This window comes from Dama dama, chromosome 3 (assembly GCF_033118175.1).
Source record: "Dama dama isolate Ldn47 chromosome 3, ASM3311817v1, whole genome shotgun sequence".
NCBI classification, from domain to species: Eukaryota; Metazoa; Chordata; class Mammalia; order Artiodactyla; family Cervidae; genus Dama; species Dama dama.
In genome coordinates, this window is record NC_083683.1 from 63,626,231 (window position 1) to 63,647,959 (window position 21,729).

A 21,729-nucleotide genomic window follows, 5' to 3' on the forward strand; every position below is an offset into this window, starting at 1 on the left:
ACTATGCCCAGATTGGCTGGATATCAAATGTCAATGTTTGTTTGATCTTTTCTTCCAAAACCTTCTCTATTCTCTATGTATGCTGGGGTGACTGGCCAGACAGCAAAATAAAAGAGACTCTTTCAACCAGTAAAAGTAATTTACCAGTTGCCAAAACAGAGAATCTGCCACATGTGAGTAGAATCAGAGGCTAATGCCACTTCACCACAACAGAGTGTTCTGGATGCCCTGGGCTTACACATCTGAATGCTTCCAGGTAGGTCATTCATTCATTCAGCAAATATTTATTCAATCCCTTGTGCTGTGTACAAGGCTGAGTGAATCTCCAGTAGAGTGCTGGAAAAAAATATAATCCCATTCTTAACACAAAGAATCCAAGATGTACGTGAGAATACATGATATACCCATGTGAAAAGTTTCTTAATAATACATGGTGATACATGTTTAAGGGCCAAATTGGTTTAAGTCCTATCACAGGTCAGAATGGGCTTCCCAGTGGCTCAGCAGTAAAGAATCCACTTGCAATGCAAGAGCTGCAGGAGACGCAGGTTTGATCCCTGGGTCAGGAAGATCCTCTGGAGAAGAGCAGGGCAACCCACTCCAGTATTCTTGCCGGGGACATCCTACAGTCAGAAGAGCCTGGTGGGCTACAGTCTGACTCGCAAAGAGTCAGACACGGCTGAAGCAACTTAGCACACACACACACATGGGTCAGTGTAAGTGAAAACACTGGAATACAGGCAGGCTCTGGTATGTTCAAAGCAGGCCAGTTGAGCTCCAGCAGCATGTCCCTGTTGCAGAATATTAAGAAATAAGAGAAATATGGAGCCAAATTGTGGAGAGCATTCAAACAGGCTAAAGGCCTTATCCTGGAGATAAGGAGAAATAGGGGAATGGTGATGTGACAAAAGTTATACTAAGTCAAAAAGATACACGCACCCCTACGTTCATAGCGGCACTGTTTACAATAGCCAGGACATAGAAGCAACCTCCATGTCCAACAGAGGAGTGAATAAAGGTGTGGTACATCATACAACAGCACACTCTTGTTGCCCAGTTGCTCGGCCATGTCCGACTCTTTGTGGCCCCATGGACTGCAGCACGGCAGGTCTCCCTGTCCTTCACTGTTTCCCGGCGTTTGCTCAAACTCATGTCCATCGACTGGAGAAGAAAATGGCACCCCACCCCAGTCCTCTTGCCTGGAAAATCCCACGGACGGAGGAGCCTGGTGGGCTGCAGTCCATGGGGTCGCGAAAGGTCAGACACAACTGAGCAACTTCACTCTCACTTTTCACTCTCATGCATTGGAGAAGGAAATGGCAACCCACTCCAGTGTTCTTGCCTGGAGAATCCCAGGGACGGGGGAGCCTGGTGGGCTGCCGTCTATGGGGTCGCACAGGGTCGGACACGACTGAAGTGACTTAGCAGCAGCAGCAGCAGCAGCATGTCCGTTGACTCGGTGATGCCATCCCACCATCTCGCCCTCTGTCACCCCCTTCTCCTCCCGCCCTCAATCTTTCCCAGCATCAAGGTCCTTTCCAGTGAATCTGCTTTTCTCATAAGGAGGCCAAAGTACTGGAACTTTAGCTTTAGCATCAGTCCTTCCAATGAATGTTCAGGATTGATTTCCTTTAGGATTGACTGGTTTGATCTCCTTGCAGTCCAAGGGACTCTCAAGAGTCTTCTCAAGCACCACGGTTTGAAAGCATCACTTCTTTAGTGCTCAGCCTTCCTTATGGTCCAACCCTCACATCTGTACAAGACTACTGGTAAACTGTAGCTTTGACTATACAGACCGTTGTTGGCAAAATGATGTCTCTGCTTTTTAATATACTGTCTAGGTTTGTCATAGCTTTTCTTCCAAGGAGGAAGCATCTTTTAATTTCCTGGCTGCAGTTTCCATCCACAGTGATTTTGGAGCCCAAGAAAATAAAGTCTGTCACTGTTTCCATTTTTCCCCATCTATTTACCATGAAGTATGGGACCAGATTCCATAATCTTCGTTTTTTGAATGTTGGGTTTTAAGCCAGGTTTTTACTCTCCTCTTTCACCTTCAACAAGAGGCTCTTTAGTTCCTCTTCACTTTCTACCATTAGAGTGGTATCATCTGCATATCTGAGGTTGTTGATATTTCTTCCGGCAATTTTGATGCTAACTTGTGATTTATCTAGCCTGGCATTTCACATGATGGACTCTGTATAGCAGTTAAATAAGCAGGATGACACTATACAGCTGTGATGTACTCCTTTCCCAATTTTGAACCAGTTCACTGTTCCATGTCCAGTTCTAACTGTTGCTTCTTGACTTGGATACAGGTTTCACAGGAGACAGGTAAGGTGGTCTGGTATTCCCATCTCTTGAAGAATATTCCACAGTTTGTTGTGATCCACACAGTCAAAGGCTTTAGTGTAGTCAACGAAGCAGAAGTAGATGTTTTTCTGGAATTCCCTTGCTTTTTCTAAGATCCAACAGATATTGGCAACTTGATCTCTGGTTCCTCTGCCTTTTCTAAATCCAGGGCTTCGTTGGTGGCTCAGATGGTAAAGAATTTGCCTGCAATGCAGGAGACCCAGGTTTGATCCCTGGGTTGAGAAGATCCCCTGAAGAAGGGAATGGCCAACCCATTTCAGTATTCTTGCCTGGAGAATTCCATAGACAGAGGAGCCTGGTGGGCTACAGCTCATGGGGGTCACAAAGCGCAACTAACACAATGGAATATTACTCCACCATAAAAAAGAAAGAAATACTGCCATCTGCAGCAACATGGATGGATCTAGAAAATATTATGCTTAGTGAAGTGAGAAGAAAAGAAAAATGCTATATGATACCACTTACCTCTGGAATCTGAAAAAATAATACAAACAAGTGCTGTTAGTCACTCAGTCATATCTAACTCTTTGTGACCCCATGGACTGTAGCCCTCAAGACTCCTCTGTCCATGGAATTCTCCAGACAAAAGTACTGGGGTGGTTTGCCATTTCCTTCTCCAGAGGATCTTCCCAACCCAGGGATCAAACTCGGGTTTCCTGCATTGTAGGCAGATTCTTTACTGTCTGAGCCATCAGGGAAAATTTATCTTCAAAACCGAAACAGACTCACAGATAGAGAAAACAAACTTGTGATTACTAGAAGGCAGAGGGAATTAGGGAAAGGCAAATTAGGAGTATCAGTTCAGTTCAGTTGCTCAGTCGTGTCCGACTCCCTGTGACCCCATGAACCACAACACGCCAGGCCTCCCTGTCCATCACCAACTCCCGGAGTTTACTCAAACTCATGTCCACTGAGTTGGTGATGCCATCCAACCATCTCATCCTCTGTTGTCCCCTTCTCCTCCTGCCTTCAATCTTTCCCAACATCAGGGTCTTTTCAAATGAGTCAGTTCTTCATATCAGGTGGCCAAAATATTGGAGTTTCAGCTTCAACGTTAATCCTTCGAATGAACACCCAGGACTGATGTCCTTTAGGATGGACTGGTTGGATCTCCTTGCTGTCCAAGGGACTCTCAAGAGTCTTCTCCAACACCACAGTTCAAAAGCATCAATTCTTTGGTGCTCAGCTTTCTTTATAGTCCCACTCTCACATCCATACATGACTACTGGAAAAACCATAGCCTTGACTAGACGGACCTTTGTTGACAAAGTAATGTCTCTGCTTTTTAATATGCTGTCTAGGTTGGTCATAACTTTCCTTCTAAGGAGAAAGCGTCTTTTAATTTCATGGCTGCAGTCACCATCTGCAGTGATTTTGGAGCCCCCCAAAATAAAGTCAGCCACTCTTTCCACTGTTTCCCCATCTATTTGCCATGAAGTGATGGGACCGGATGCCAAGATCTTAGTTTTCTGAATGTTGAGCTTTAAGCCAACTTTTTCACTCTCCTGTTTCACTTTCATCAAGAGGCTCTTTAGTTCTTCTTCACTTTCTGCCATAGGGTGGTGTCATCTGCATATCTGAGGTTATTGCTATTTCTCCCGGCAATCTTGATTCCAGCTTGTGCTTCCTCCAGTCCAGCATTTCTCATGATGAACTCTGCATATAAGTTAAATAAGCAGAGTGACAATATACAGCCCTGACATACTCCTTTTCCTATTTGGAACCAGTCTGTTGTTCTGTGTCCAGTTCTAACTGTTGCTTCCTGATCTGCATACAGATTTCTCAAGAGGCAGGTCAGGTGGTCTGGTATTCCCATCTCTTTCAGAATTTTCCACAGTTTATTGTGATCCACACAGTCAAAGGCCTTGGTATAGTCAGATCATGAACTCCTTATTGCCAAATTCAGACTTAAATTGAAGAAAGTGGGGAAAACCACTAGACCATTCAGGTATGACCAAAATCAAATCCCTTATGATTATACAGTGGAAGTGAGAAATAGATTTAAGGAACTAGATCTGATAGACAGAGTGCCTGATGAACCATGGACGGAGGTTCATGACATTGTACAGGAGACAAGGATCAAGACCATCCCCAAGAAAAAATTAGGAGTATAGGATTAAGAAATATAAATTACTATATATAAAATAGATGAGCAACAAAGATATACTGGACAGCACTGATAATTATACCCACTATCTTGTAATAATCTGTTATGGAATATAATCTGCAAAAATACTGAATCACTATATGGTATACCTGAACAACACAATAGTGTAAATTATACTTCAGTAAAAAAGTGATGTTTAAAAAAGTGATGTTTCAGTTAGATATATTAGCTTATGTTATGGCATTAAAGAGGCAGGGAGGAAGGATATTTCAGAAATTTTACACTAATGCCACCTTGAGAAAACAAAGTCTGAGTTAAGATGGAAGCAATGGAAATGGAAGAGACAGAAGATATTATGGAGAGACAAAGGATAAGATTTTGGTGTCTGGCTATAGGGAGAGGCAAGAAATGGCAACTCTGAAGTTCATGAAAAAATGATAATACTGTCAACAGAAACTAAGAAATCAGGTGGGGAAGCTGTTTGGGGAGGGTGATGAATGAGGCCCTGTGTGTACAAGCAGAGCCATGATGTGGTGTGAACTGTTCACACCGAGCATCTCGTTGCTCAGGGGAAAAAGTTCAGTCTGTGAAAGTGCAGGAGTTTTACGACAGACTCTAAAGACTGAAGAGCTGAGGCTTGGGTCCTAGTGATTTTTCTGAGATTGTGAGCTGATAGGAGCCTTAATAAGGAAATGCAGGAAAAGCAAGATGTCGGAGAAGAATCAGCAGACTGTCACAGAATCCAAGGATAACAAGTTGCGAATTTGAAGGATGAAATTTTGCAGAGAGGTGACAAGAAGAATGCTGAGAAAGAATGTGAGATCTGGCAATTTGGGGTCTAGACATTCAGGCGTCAGATTATTTTAAACATCAGGCATGCTTATTCGTTTTGTTTGGAACTTGAACATTGAACTATTTTCCTTTCTTATTTTAGTAGATTTCTTCTTGCCTTTCACATACTGTATAGGAGCTATTTTATATTCCTTTAGTAATTCTCCCGCTCAGGGCCTCATCGGAACATACTTGTATGCTATAATAGTAGTAGCTTGTTGTGAGAGTTAAATGAACAGTGACTGGAGTACAGTAAACACTTAGCAAAAATTATTTGTAAAATTTCAAACTTTACGTACTATATTCTGTATTTTTTAATTACTTGAAATTTTAGGGGGGACAGATATGGTGCCTTTACTGTTTTAGTGTTTTCCCATGAATGCTTAGGCCAACATCATAATACGTGAAGTTGAAAGGGGTTTGAGAGCCATGGTTTTATGAAGAACCTTTGATTCTTAACTCAGAGGTTCCTGCAATTATTGTGCTTATTAGATTAAGTGTACACCATAAACTCAGAACTTCAAAGGTGAAAAAGAAATACTGGATTCTCTCCATTCCCTCCAATGGTTAATGCAATTCTCTGCTTCCTTTCTCTATGTCTACCAGAAAAAAAGTGCCAGAGTGAAGGCCTTCTGAGTTGTCCCATTTGTTGCTTAAATGATGTCTTCATCTCTTCTGGAAGGAACAACTTGAATATTCAGCCAAGTTGCTTGGAAGCAAGTTAAATGGGCTCCAGTACTCCTTTCTTGATAATATTTGGGTGTCTTTTATACTTCTCTATGAAAAGAAAATTTACTGTGTGGCAAACCAGGCCAGCAAGATTTCTCAGCAACTTAATTTAGAAGTGAATTATTCTTCTGAATAGACCCATTCTTTGTTTGAGTACAAGGCAGTCTTTTCATGTGTTTCCCAAATAAGCACCCTAGTTACTTCTACCTGAGTTTCCACTAGTGTCACTTAGTATAACAAAATGTACTTTTTCCTAATAGAGGTTTTATGCTCTCCAGCATGCCCCCTCCCTATTACAGTTCGTACTCTGGGCTCCTTTTATCTTAGTAATAAATCTGAAATTTGTAAGACTTGTTCCCAAACTCTAAAGCTAGCTCTCTGTTCCCTTTGGCATAGAATTTAGGTTTTATTTGCCCCCAGATAAGTTTTTCCAGGAGAGAGTTTGGGACTAAGAATATTTATTTTATTATAAATAAAGTAAAAGCAGAACGTCCTATCTAGGAGTTATAACATTAATAAATCTATCACTTATTTCATCAACCATTTTCTATAACTTTGAGGGAAGTATTTAAGCTTTTAATTTAAATGAGGAATATATTTCATCTTGATCTCATGGTGATGATAATTTATTTGTAAAAACCTTTATATGGTATTGGTGGTTTGGGTAGATTGCTTTATAATGACAGTGAAACTTTGAAAGAAGTCTGTTCCACTATCAGACAAAGAATTGGTCAATTTCTAAGTGATTTTCAACTTAGAGTTTTTAAGAAGGCAGTGGACATAAACAAACTTCTTTTAAAAACAAATATACCATGTATGAAGAAAATTGTTTATTTTAGAGATTAGAGCATCAATATCTCTAAAAAGAAAGCCAAACAAATAAAAATGGTTTTCTCTGGCAACTGTCTTTTGCTGATAAAATCCAAAGAAGAAATTGTTTTGACCAGTTCCTGCTTTGTGATACAGTCTTAGAATTGCAGCAGAAAAGCCATGATGTTTACTGATTCTCAAAGAAATCAAAGGGTCACCCTACTGTGAAATTTGTGATTGATTAGATCAGAGTATTGGTTGGCCAGATGAGTCCATTAAACCCAGCTACATCTTGCAGTGAGGTCATGCCAACGCTAATTATAAACTCGCTGGGACTGAATATAGCACATTTATGCTTCCCAGCCCACCTTACGTAATCACACTGAAAAAGCAACAACAGGAGGGACTTTCCTGGTGGTCCAATGGTTAACAGTCTGCCTTGCAATGCAGGGGGCTCGGGTTCAATCCCTGGTCAGGGAACTAAAATCCCACATACCACAGGGCAACTAAGCCTGTGTGCCACAACCACGGAGCCTGTGTGTTCTAGATCCCACGTGCTGCAACTACTGAGCCTGCCCGTCACAAGAGAGACCACACGCCGCAAGGAAAGATCCTGCAGAATGCAACGAAGACCCCACATGCCATGACTAAGACTTGAAGCATGCCAAATGATAATTTAAAAAAGATTAAAAGGAACCGGCAAAGGTCGTGTTTGTTTGTTATGAAACGATAATAACAGGAGACCCAAAGGTTCTGTGAAGTTACGTTTTTGGACTGGGTGAAATTCTTTCTGTCCTACGTTGGGTGAACATCATCAAAAGCTTCTGAAAGAGACATTTAGAAGCTGCTTAAACATTGAGTGTTGTTTTCTTGAAGCACACTTTCAGGAAGAAGAACAAGAGATTTGAATACACTAATACCTGAGCGCAGCCATGCTAAATAAAAACCTAAGAAGAATATTTCGTCTATGATCAGAGATTTATACAAGCAGAGCCGGTGATTATCATCAGCCACACAGAACTGAAAGCAGGGTATATGATTTATGTCTGTTGTTAAATAAGTGTATTTATTTCACTATGAGAGGCGTGGAACCACATGTAGAAAATTTGGGAGAGAGAGAAAAGGCAAAAAATCAGTTACCATCAATCCTATGCAGTCATTGTTTTAATCTTCATCTCTTGTCTTTCATCCTTTTTCTTATTAACCCAAAAAATCATTTTTAAAACTTGCTGAAATTATATTTGTTTTTATAAATGCAATTTTAAAACATATCATCCACATAAACATAGATTTAATGTATAACGTGATAAAGCTCAAAGGTATAATTATGGAGCAGCAGATGATAACATGTAGTATTCGAAGCAATATAGCTTCAAACTGTTTTATTTTCAATAAAACTGAATTGTTTTATTTTCAACATATTTGCACTCTGTTCACCCAGCCCTTTTCCAATGTTAAATGTACTACAAATACAAATATTTCGAGTAAGTCTTGGCTTGTGGTATGAAGTTCATGAGTGATTGTTGTTTTATTGTTGCTAGTTATTATTACTGTACTTGGTAATATAAATAACCAAAAGTTATTAATTATAAAGGCATACAGCATCAACTCCTTTATAATGCCAACCAAGATATGTTTTAGAACAAAATGTGAAATGATAGATATTATCTAGTTAAGTGTAGAGGGAAGTACAGCTGGTAGCAGTCATTTAAAACACTTGAATTCATGAAATGCCATCTAAGAAGTAGCCCATTTTTGATAATCACTGATTTTCTTGAAGGGACATAATTAATGGTCTTGGTTTCAAAGGAATTCATTCAATTGAATGACCTTTCCTGATGATACTCCTTTCATCAGACTTCTTGCAATTTTCTGCCTTCCCTTAAACAAGGTAGGAATTAACTCTTTGATGAGCCTTTATCCTCAAGGCCCTCCTAATGAATGAATTTAGTAAAATTAATTCACACAACATTTTTACCCACCCAGGGAACCCTTCACAGTGGTCTTATGGAACCACTGACACAAGTCAAAGAAACAGTTGCAGTGGAATTTTGGTTAATGAAGGTGCTCCTTTTGACCTGGTAAAACCTTGAAGTGCTTTTCCAACTTGATACAGGTGTAGACAGTATCCCTACAGATTACCTTCTAAGGTTAACCTTTTACATTATCTTACTCATGAAGTTCTTAATGCGTAATTCATTGATATTGTGACTTACAGCAGAAAGTTGTGCCAGTGTCTACCATGTATCTCTCATATCTTCCATGTTGGAAAATAAATTTCATAATGCATGTAAATTTTTTATACTGCATGTAAGAAAGGCTGTATTTTTTTTAAAAACCTCTTCCTAGCCCATGTTTATGTAATCAGCTTAATTAACCGATCCAAATTCTGGATATCTCTGCAGATAACTGCAGAACCACTTAGTCTGCCTAACTCTCATTTTGGTATCTGTATGATTTATTGATTGTTCTTTATTCCTAAGCAAGAGTATATTGTTTCCATTACAAGTCCTTTTAATAACCCAGATGAGAATCAGTTAAGCATCGAAGCTCTACAGTGAGATTATACATTACTACTTTCAGTAGTTCGTGGCCATTCAAGTAACAAGCATCATCTTCTCAACTAGACTCAGTGGGAAAGTGAAAAATGTTTACAATGTAAAGTTTTATGGCTCATTGTCATATTGCAGAGGTGGTTTTTACATTTTTAGACTTTTCTCTCCATAATTAAATTGAGATGTTATATAAACCTTCCAAAGGGAATGATACTGAAAAATAAATGTTAACACCAAGATCATTAAATTTTGGACTTTCATATCTTCTTTTGTACGTAGGTTTCTGCTTTCACTATCACTTATTTATTATGTCTTTCCAAATTCTGATAAAAAAAAACCTCACTTCACATTTGAAAAGAATTAAAGAATGACCCAAGAAACAGATGGGTTTTATAAGGACTAGTTGAAGATTGTTTTGACATCACCTATTTCCTTCAGAGCATTTTTCTCAATCCTTTTAAGCTAAAAGACTACCTTGTAAATATCTTGGATATGTGTTATTAATGTTTTGAAAGAATCACTTCTCTCCAAGCAGTCTTAATTCTAGAGTTCTAAAACCCAGAAGAGAGAGTTATGCCTACACAATATTTTAGGTGTCGTGTGTTCCAGAATTCCTATGGTGAAAAATGTCAGTATTCCATCAGAGGGATGATGAATTGAGAAGTGCCTTCCCACTCTCTGTGGTTTCCATGGTACTGATGGTCAATGCCTTTTGTTGTAGGCAGAATACTTCTATGAATTCCTGTCCTTGCGCTCCTTGGATAAAGGCATCATGGCAGACCCAACCGTCAATGTCCCTCTTCTGGGAACAGTGCCTCACAAGGCGTCAGGTGGGTGGTCTTTGCCTCAGAGGAAGGTTTATGCTTAAAATATAATAGTGGTGGGAATACTATTTTAGATCCAGATGTCATCCATCAGAGAGATTACAGGATGTTTTCTTGAAGAGAGCTGTTGATTTTAGGGCAAATCAGTTGTTATGTCCCAATTTCCTTTGGACAAAAGATTAGGATAGGCGTGAAGAAATGGAAGTTTTAGAATTTCCTAAAAATTCAGTTCATAAATGATTCCAGATTAAAAAAAGAAAGTCACCGTATGAAATATACTTGGCAACAAGTGCTAATTAATGTAATGCATATAAATGTGGCAAAGATACAAACTAAGTGGTTGAGAGGGAATGGGATAAATCAAGAAAAACTTCCCCTAAATGAACATTGTATTTAATAGGAATTTGAAGTAGAGAAGAGACATGCAAAATGGTAGAAAAGGGTTCAGTCTTTCAGATCTAGTCATCCTTCTCTAGTTAGAAAGTACAGTATGCAGTTAGGTATTTAGAATTTTTCAGCTTACAAAGCACCAATTCATGCATTATCTAATTCATGTTCTGGGAGAGAGTCAAGGCTTGAATTACATCTCCATTTTACAAATTAGAAAATCTAGGCTTGTGAGGTTTAACTGACTTTCCCAAAGTCATATATTAGTAGTGAGTGGTGGAGCTGAAACTGGAGCCCAGGTTTTATGACTTTTAGAAAAATACAGAGATCTCTTATGTTAACATGTTGCAATATTTCCTTCTGCCTTGAGCCTATTTTTCTTACATAATTGTAGTTATACTATATATTGTTTATACATAATGTTTTTCTGGCTTTTAATATTTTAACATAAGCATTTTCCCATGTCATTGCAGATTTTTCCAAAAGTTCTTAATTGCCCTTATAATATTCTATTTTATGAACATACCATAATTTATGTTTCCTTATTGTATGTTACTTAGATTGTTTTTAGGTTTTGTATACTAAAAACATCACAGTAACCATCCTTTTTTAAGGTAATAGATGGACAATACCTCACGACTGTCAATACAAGGCCCTGCACAGAATGGGCATTCAGAAAACTCTTATTGAATTAATGTGTGTAGCAAAATCTTAAAGTTCATCTCATTATTTTGTTAAAATAGTTTCTTAGAGGTAAAATTATTGTGTCACAAGATATGAACTTGAACTTTTTTAAAGGCTCTTAGAACAAATTGCCAAAATCCCAAATTGCTTTCTGCAAAGGCTGCACCCATTGGTACCTTGGCTAGCAGTGTGGCAGAGAGCCTGACTTATTGCAGTCTCATCAACATGGGTTATTAATCATGTTAACTGTTTAGCTGGCTTAAAAAGTGAAAAGTGGTTTCTCAATGTTCTTTTGATTTGATTTTTTAAATGCCTATGGAGGTAGGAGTCTATTTTCTTGTATCTGTTAGACAATGTAAAATGTCTGTGTGTTTTACTCATTTTTTGTGGTTCTTTTCATTAATTTGCAAAGCTCACTGTAAAGTATTTGTTGATTGTAGTTTTTTTCAACTTATCATTTACATTTTATTTTTTTTGAGGAGGGTTTAAAATCCTGTGTGGTCAAAACTATCTTTCATTTGTGATGGACAGCGTTCATTATTTGTAGCCTTTTTAACGATGGCCATTCTGACCAATGTGAGGTGGTATGTCATTTTAGTTTTGATTTGAGTTTCTCTAATAATTAGTGATACTGAGCATCTTTTCATGTGCCTGTTGGCTGTCTGCATCTCTTCTTTGGAGAAATATCTGTTTGGATCTTCTGCCCATTTTCTGATTGGGTGGTTCGTTTTTTTGATATTGAGCTGTATGAACCGTTTGCATATTTTGGAGATTAGCCCCTTGTCAGTCACATCATTTGTGAATATTGTCTCCTAGTCCATAGGTTGCCCTTTCATTTTGCCTATGGTTTCCTCCCTACGGAGCTCATTTAAATTGATGAAACAGGAAATCAGGCACCCTTACAGAGTCCGTTTTCAGGTTGTGATTATCTACTACTTCCAGATGTATCTGTATTGACACATCCCAGCACTCTAAGAGTTGGGGACTAAATAAGCACAGAGTTTTTCTAATCTTCTGGCTTAGGTGTCCATGTGATATAGACAGGAAGAGTGAATCTGAGTTTCTCGTGGGTCATCCCAATGCCGCTGCTATGACTCACAGCCCTCTCAGAGGATTTGCTTCTGATCGAGATGGAAGCTCCCATGAAGGAAAAGGCCTTGGGTTCCGGAGATACACTTAACTGAGGTTTATAGCCCCAAGGATGTGATATCCATTTCCAAATATAGGGACACCGCAATTCTGCTCAGATGATCATGCTTGTACTATTGCATACTGCTGCATCATGGAGACAAGAAAGTTCTTAGAATATGACCACCAAATTCTTAGAATAGGACATTACTCAGTCTTGTGCCTTGTCAGTTGATGTTCTCTTTTGGTCAAAGATAATTTTCTATAAAATTTTTCTTGATATTTTTTGCTCTTTTAAGAAGTAGTCAGGAATAAGAAGTATACAACGTGTCTCTCAATTTTCATTTTATATTTTTGAATTTCTCTTTCATCTTTTCCTGTTATTAAAAAACTGCAAACTCATTTAACCCTTTGAAAATGCATTAATTAAATTAACTGCACAGTGACACCTGTTCAACTTAAAATTAATCTTGTATCTTTGGATTTCTAATCAAATGCTTGTCTCCAAAATCTTCCCAGCTTTATTAATTTTTTGTGTCTGGTGGGGGAAAAAAAGCTTACTGAAAATCTACTTCTTGGGATGTTGAAACTGTAAGGTTTTGAATATACAATATATTTCAATTGGTTACATTTAGAGAAAACATCATTTACTAATAATTTAGAATCTTTATAAATCAAATGTCGAGGGGAAAGTGGATGATGCATTAAACAAGGTAAGACTAAAAAGAACAAACCTTCTGGGATGAGGTGACTCATGCATATGTGTGCATACGCACACACATACACTTTACACAGATAACCTCCTCTCCTACCACATGGGCTTTCGGAAGCAGATGTAGGATTTGTTTGCAGAAACGCAGGTGCATGAAGTTTATGGGAATTTTGGTCCATTGCAGGGCAGTTATTCATTGCCTCATTAAGCTCAGTACCCCCAGCCTGAGCCATGAGGGTAACTTGAATTATTAAAAAGTAATCAAATCAGTGTGTCTTGCTCCTAAGCATCCAGGTAGCATTTGTTACTCCGCTGGCCTATTTAATATCCTCAAGCTGCTAAGGTGTTCTTTTATCCTACAGACTCCTATGTGCCTAAGCATTGCATGAAATAGAAAACTCTTGATCTTTAACAGTTAGGAAGTGCCTGGCTTCTGGCGTCAGAAGGGAACAAAAACAGGAAATACAAACTGCAGGGTGGTTCAGTAAAATGCCCGAGTTGGATAACAAAAAACATTTTCCATCAAGCCAAGGCTTGGCCTGTTGGAACACACTGTCTCTGTCATCCCATGAAACCAAGGCAGCAGGAATGCTTCTCAACCAAGACCATCAGAAATCCAATGCGTAGGAATTGTCAAATAGGTGTTCATGCTGGGCGGACCATCTTCTTCTCGGTGACCCCCGTTCTGAGCAGAAAGTGAGGCCCAGAGTAGATGCTCAGTAAGTATTGCGGGGAGAATGAATGGTTGTCAGCACAGCATGGAGCATGGATGACTACTTGTGTTGAATGCCTTATATTCATGGAGCAGCATATAATCATGTGATATTGAGGATGAACTCTGGCCTAGCCTGCCTTTCTCATTTCTTCCTTTGTTGGGAGGCAGTGGCTTGCATGACCAAGGCTGAGACTGTGTGAGCACCGCCGGTCTCAGTGTAGAAGAGCGTTTAATCAGAATGAGTTTCTTGTTTACGTCTATAGAAGAGTTAGTTTATGTGCAGTTGGTGGCACATCAGAGTGTCCTCGAATGCCATGTGAGTGATGTTCAATCTACTTGAGCTTTTCTGAGTTGCTGTAATTTACCCTGGTCTCGATTATACAACCTCAATGGCATGGAATTCACAACATCTGGCCTCATTTGCCTCTAGCTTTAGGTAAAAGTGGCTCTCTGCTCATAGGCTTATTGCTGCAAAAGCCCATGGTGACTTTCACGTTTCTGTTATTCCTTGGAAATAGAGAGCCTGTGCTTGTTTGTCCCTTTGAGGTCTTTTTCTTTATGCATGTGTTTTTTCTGAGTGCACACTGTTCATATTTTACTCTGTCTCCCACTGCCTAAGGGGTATTTCTGTCTCTTTCTGTGCAGGTGTGCACATGTATATGTGCAAGTGTGTGTCTGTGTGTATAAAGGCATATGGATGTGTCTCCCATAAGGTATATCTTTGTTACTGTCGGTGCCTAGTTTGTGACAATGTAGTAGGTGCTGAGGTTATAGAAACACATACCATAGGGTCCTTCCCTTTGAGAATCACATTCTTAGCAAAAGATTTGTTGTTTGCTGTTGTTTAGTGGCTCAGTCGTGTCTGACTCTTTTGTGACCCCATGGACTGTAGCCCACCAGGCTTCTCTGTCCATGGGATTTCCCAGGCAAGAATTCTGGAGTGGGTTGCCATTTCCTTCTCCAGGGGATCTTCCTGATCCAGGGATCAAACCTGCGTCTCCTGCATTGGCGGGTGGATTCTTTACTACTGAGCCATCTGGGAAGCCTAGCAAAGGATGCAGAATCATAATCATCTCATTAGATTATAATGCAACTGTATACAGAGGTATATGTGAAATGATGCCATTGGGGGGTGTTAGGGAAACCTACAGAGAACGAGTGCTGTTTAATTGGGTCTTGAGAGGTGAGTGGGAGAACTCTGGACAGAAAAGAGAAAGAACATTCCAGGCAGCAGAAGGGGTGTGCAGAGTCAGGCACTGCGGACATGCACCACATGTTTGGGAACTGAAAGAAATCTATTTTGAGTTGAGCACAGGTTATATACACGTCACTGAAAATGAGGCTAACTAAAGTCAGGTTTTGTTTTTCTAAGCAAAATTCTTTGAAATATGTTTAAAAAGGTGTTCAATTATAATTCATATTACCTGAACGGTCTTACAGATAAAATTTATAAACAGAAAACAGGACAAGTAGAATTTGCAGAAAAGGAATAAAATTTCTATTTCACATTTCAAAGCTGAAAAGTGGGCAAGTGTAATTAGTGCAATTTATACAACTTTCATTAATTTCTACTTTTACTTTAAAAGTGAATTTATTGAAACTCATAAACTATGTCCCTCCTAACTTCTGAACTTTATTTCCTAGTTCCTTTCAAATCATTCTGTACTGAGGTTAACATAACAGTTATGTTTACGTGCCTCCTATATCAAAAGAGGTCAATATACATAGGAAAATATTTTTACCTAGGGTGAGAGGATTTTTCATCTGTTCATCTTTCACTGGAAGTTGAATTTGTCAGGTTGAAACTACAATATATAAGTAAAATAAGCACAATTTTAAACCTAGAGTTTATTATACCTTTACATGATGAAGATAGAAAATACTTCCTGTTATATTAATGTTCATTGAGTATAATCTTAGATTGGTAAAAAAAATTCTTTTCTATTTATTTAGTCAGAAGATGAAGATGTCACATCTTTAGTTTTCTGCCAAGATTGCCTCAAGTTTTCCTATTCAAAAAGATAAAAGACTATTTTCCTCTGTTTGCATTTGGCATAATTTTGCAGAACTATGCTATATGTGTGAGTTTTTTTAATAACTTTTTAAAATGAAAGACATGTTTGATGGTGAACAGTAACATTGCAGTTTTAACCTTTCAAATGACAGGTCTTTCCACACCAAAACAAAAAAAATTTTTTTAACTACTTTAGTAGTATTATTATTGATCTTATGGCAAAAGGAGGAGACTGAGGCCTGAGAAGTTTAATTAGACCATGTGATCCATCCAAATCAATGGATCACAGCAAGTGCAATTCTCCACCTGATCCTGTTTTAAGCATTAGACAATATGCTCCTAAGACATTTATGCATCTGTTGTGAAGTTACAATACAGGCAAATTGAACTTAGGTTATAAAAATTGAGGCCCAAAGACTCCAATAGTTGCAGACTCAAACATTAAGGTACTTTGAATTCTAACTGGTCTGTAGCTTTAAACATGTGTCAATGTTTGCTTTATTTTTCTAGATGTTTTAAATGATTAAAATATTGAACTGTCGCAAAATATCTCCAAAATAAATCATTGAGACCTCAGCACCACGAAAGCCTGGGGTTTTTAATCTTGTTTGCTAAAGCACCCCCCTGCTTAGAACGGTGTCACATGGTAACATCAGGAAGTGTTTACTGAATGGATGAACCCTTTGTGTGTGCTCAGTTATGTCCGCTCTGCCGTTTCCTACTCCAGGGGATCTTCCTGACCCAGGGATGGAACCTGAGTCTCTTGCTTCTTCTGCATTGGCAGGCAGATTCTTTACCACTAGTGCTACATTGAAAACTGCTTGTATTTTGACTCAAATTTGTATTTATCCATTTAAAGGGAAAAATTCATCTTGAAAACTCTAAAGAAGTTACTTATGGCATGTTTTCTTTCTGTTGGACTTTACATCCTCATTTTCCTTCCGTGGGATTGCTCGGAGCCATGTTGTTTAGGTGGGACTATTTGTGGCTCAGACGGTAAGGAATCTGCCTGCAATGCAGGAGACCGGGGTTCTATCCCTGGGTCAGGAAGGTCCCCTGCAGAAGAGAATGGCTACCCACTCCAGTATTTTTGCCTGGAGAATTCCATGGACAGAGGTGCCTGGTGGGCTATAGTCCATGGGATGGCAAAGAGTTAGATACAACTAAGTGACTGACACTCACTCATATTGTTTAGGGCCAGGGAACTCTGTGCATCTTGGTACCTACCTTGAACTTAGAGGCTATGTTAACTAATCACACATTTACATGAGAATGTTCCAGATTGTCTAGAAGACCCCCTGATGACTGGAGCATGTGTACATGTAGTCATAACTTAGATTTGTAAATGGTTTGCTTTTAGCACATCTGGAAAATATGGACAAACTAGTAATTATTCTTAAGTGAATTTCCCATACATATTATAAGACATGTTCTGATATTTGATATCTAAGATATGTTTTGCAACTTAACAATGCTGATAAACAGAAATGAAGATGAGTTTGCATACAAGGATCTTCTCTTCCATCCGAAGATTTTGAAAGCTAAAAAAACTCTGAAGTGCCTTGAAGAGAATTAGGTGGGCTACAAAGTAGAGGTCAGTAAGGTCCAAGAAAAAGATAAATCTGAACAGTGTGGTCAAGCAGATTATGAAAGTTCTGTCTTTTAGGTTCTTCTATGTTTTTATGCCTCAGGACAATTACTGGCCTACCCATCTGTCCAAGAGTCATGAGAAAAACACTTTATATCTGAACAAAGTGAAAATGCATTGTAGAGTTAACAATTGAAAGAAATTACCTGTCAGCTCCTTCACCTTCTTTTGAAATGGAAATCCCTACAATGGATTTTAGTGTTTTGTAAACTTACATTTTCATATATAAGATTTCATTCAACCAAGGTTTTCCATGGGGACATTTTTACATTGGAACTTCAGAAACAATTTTGGTTTTTCCTCTTTTTAGTTCTGTTGAACTGTTCCCCACCCCCACCATTTAATTGATTATTTGCAATGGTCAGATCTCAAGATTCAGGAAAGAAATTCATGTTATTTGGAGAAGGGCACAGTAATGAACACAATGCCAAAGCCTTGAGAGTAGGTTTTCAGTTGCCAAGCATGTTAAGAAGACTTTATGACCGGCTGGTGTGCAGTGCCTTATGCAAAAGAGAAGATCAGTTTCTAGCTCATTTCTTCTTATAAACCTAGGGAGAAAGTTTATAAAAACTCTTAAGGGAAAGAATTTTTCTCGGTGTGGTATGATTTTCCCAAGCTTGGCAATAACCATAACCTGCCATACAGAAACAAAATGAAGCAGAATTTCATATGTATGTCCCTTAGTAATATTTCTCCTATTCATAAGGAAGAACTAGAATCTAGCGGATCAGCTTGATCAGTTTTCCCCAGTGGATGTGTGATGGTAATCCCGTGGATTTCAGAAATGTTATGTAGTCAGCCTCTCAGCCAATGGCTTGAGCCAGTTTCTGCCTAATGACTTGTGGGTACTTCACAGTTGGTGGCCCCCTCGCCCCCTTGTACACCAGCATTAGTTCCCACTCTCTGCAGAGTCACACCCAGATCCCCAAGTGATCATCCGTCTCACTGAAAAGAAGTAGCTCCTATTCAGGAACCTAAACCATTAGATATACGTCTATTGTGAGATTATTTCACCACAGCAAACTCTCTTCTAAATCCCTAAGATGTGAACACTTCTTAATATTGACCAATAGCCTGAGGAAATACTAACTTCATTAACTCGGTCCAATGACTAGGGTCTAGTCTGAGTTGTAGTATATTTCCAAAGGAGATACTTTGTCACTTTCAACCATAGAGAGTAAAAGTAAACCAGCTTATAGAGCTTTATTTAATGGCTTCTGGAATGTGATTTTTAGCTCTTTTTGAATTAAATGGAGGCTGGTAAAGATGCTCACAAAGTTTCTTTTCCTAATTAATTAATTAATTAATCTAAGCTACCTATTTGCACCTTTACTTTTCAGAGAAAATTTTACCATCTTTTTTTCAAGATGGTACAAGTTCAGACTATGAACAGATTATCCTCAGTTTTATATTAGTAGGGGACAAATTAATGAGGGTCATTAATTCTTTCTCTACCCAGCATGATGTACATGTTCTGGGGTGAATGCCCAGATAGTCAAAATATAGCCCTTACTTTAGTGGAGAAACAAGAATGTCAAATAACGGAATGGGAACATTTTTGTTTTGTTCTTTGCTCTCTTACTGAGGTGTCTGTAAAACTGGAATCAACTAGATAAGCTGTTTCTCCATACTTCCTTTTTCTTTAGTTGTTCAAGTTGGTTTCCCATGTCTCGGCAAACAAGATGGAGTGGCAGCATTTGAAGTGAATGTGATTGTCATGAATTCTGAAGGCAACACCATCCTGCAGACACCTCAGAATGCCATCTTCTTTAAAACATGTCAACAAGGTAATCAGTGACGGTGACTCGAGAGAAGACATAAAACTTCCAGGTGTGATTTGGACAAAAAATTGTAGCTAGCTAGCTAATTAGTTTGTATAATTATAACCACACCAGTGGGAGGGGGGACTGCTAAGTACAGGGTCCAGGAATAGTACTAAGATAGACTTGCTCTACTTTGACCCCACTCACAATTTTAGGGACACCAGTACCCTGCAAAATGCTCTGTCCTCCACCTCTTTATCTCCCCCTTCCAGTCATCACCAGCAACTACCACTGCCCATACCCGCTGCCAAACGCTTGATCCTTCTGACTTTCATGGAAGAGAGGTCGCTGCCATCTCACCAGTGATCTCTGCCAGGCAAAGTCACCTCCCACCACAGCCCGGGGAACCAGGGAAACGAAGGCCTGTCCCCTCCCTATTCTGATATAAGCTCTTCCAGCACAGAATTTTAGCTCTGGAGGCTTTCGGTGCCCTAGAGATGTACCAAAAGGTCATTACCCCCTCTGAAAATGAATATGGAGGGCAATATCCATCATTCTGTCTCAGTGTGAATTGAAGGTCCAGTGCAGTAAATTGATAGGTGAGATGAAGGAAGAACATAAAGCTTGCTTTGCCTTCTTCCATGAGCCCCTTACTGTCAAAAGTAGGATTGAGAGAAGCAAAGTCTTACTTTCCTGAAAACTTAAGAAAGTACAAGTGATGTAGAGAGAATGAAGTGGAAATATTGGTATTCAATAAATTACAGTCGGTGTGCTGGGGAAAATGTGACCGCTCACCTCTTCATGCTCCCCGTAATTCACTCCATATGTTTTGAAAAGTGGCTATATAAAGCTTGTTTCTCTTTGGTGAAGCTGAGTGCCCAGGAGGATGCCGAAATGGAGGCTTTTGTAATGAAAGGCGGGTCTGCGAATGTCCCGATGGATTCTACGGCCCTCACTGTGAGAAAGGTAAAGACACGGACAGCCGGCTCCCCTGGCTTGCTCCTTAGTGAGATGGGTGTCACACGGGAGCCCCGCATGTATTTTTAGCCCATCCCCTGAAATTATCTTTCTGGTCACATTATATGGATTCTTGCAGTCTTAAAAAGCCACAGGAAAGCTATTGGAAAGTGTTTCTCCTAGGAGTGGTTTTCTGTTAAATCAATATGTGGTGGCAGGCGCAGAAAGCTGGCACAATGTCTTCATTCTCTGTGGCCACTTTTACTCTCCTCCACCCCCCGACCCGGGTTCACTATTATATACACTCTGCTTTGGCATAATCTTACAGAAGTTTTGAGTTTTTCTCCCTCCACTAAAATGGGTTTTTAAAAGAGTATTGTGACCGATTTGAAAGTATCTACTCCAATTAAAAGTAGCTCGAGTCACAGTTAAGTCTACACCTGAGTTACGAAGGTGCTCTAGGCAAAAAAGGGAGGATGAAGATCATTTGTGTAGTAAATGTATCTGTTCCGGTGAAATTACTACTAAGAAAGTTATACGAAAAAAAGAGATGAACATGAAAATGTTTATTAAGCACATGGCTGGATGCATGTTTAGTCTTTCAGTTGTGTCCACCTCTCAACCACAAAGGTATATAAACCACAAGCTCACATATACTGAGCTTATTTAACAAGAATAAGCAAAGTATTTTTCATCTTCAAAAAAAATAAGAATTTTTCTTGTTTGCATTGATTTTTTTCTTTATTTTTTGGATTGAAGTATTTGATTTACAATGTTGTTAGCCTCTATACAGCAAGATGATTCCGTTATTCATACATATATATCTATTTTTTCAGGTTCTTTTCCCTTATGTGTTATTACAAAATACTGAGTATAGTTTCCTAGGATACAGTAGGTCCTTGTTGATTATCTGTTCTATATATAGTGGTATAAATATATAAATTCCAAACTCCAAATTTATCCCTCTCTGGGCCTCCTTTCCCCTTTGGTAACCGTAAGTTTGCTCTCTATGTCTATAGGTCTGTTTCTTCTTTGCATATAAGTTCATTTGTATCATGTTTTTAGATTCCACATGATAAGCCATGCTATATGATATTTGTCTTTCCCTTCCTTACTTCACTTAGGATGATAATCTCTAAGTCCACCCATTTTGCTGCAAATGGCATTATTTTATACTTTTATGCCTCAGTATTATTCCATTGTGTGTGTATGTATACCATGTCTTTATCCATTCATCTGTCAATGTACATTTAAGTTACTTCCATGTCTTGGCTATTATATATAGTGCTACAGTGAACACTGGGGTGCATGTATATTTTCAAATTCTGGTTTTCTCTGGATATATGCCTAAGAGTGGGATTGCAGGATCATATGGTAACTCTATTTTCAGTTTTTTGGGAACCTCCATACTGTTCTCCATAGTGACTGCACCAATTTACGTTCCCACCAATAGCGTAGGAAGGTTCCTCTTTCTCCACACCCTCTCCAACATTTA

The 21,729-nt window shown here is 38.9% G+C and overlaps 1 protein-coding gene across 1 annotated transcript in view; it reads left to right on the top strand.

The window, feature by feature from the left end:
* WIF1 (WNT inhibitory factor 1) overlaps positions 1 to 21,729 on the top strand; it is an 80,992-nt gene that overhangs the window by 41,239 nt on the left and 18,024 nt on the right. The window contains exons 3-5 of the mRNA XM_061123241.1: positions 10,124 to 10,232; positions 19,161 to 19,301; positions 20,148 to 20,243. Of these exons, the coding sequence (XP_060979224.1) occupies positions 10,124 to 10,232; positions 19,161 to 19,301; positions 20,148 to 20,243 (346 nt within the window). The remainder of the gene's footprint in view (positions 1 to 10,123; positions 10,233 to 19,160; positions 19,302 to 20,147; positions 20,244 to 21,729) is intronic.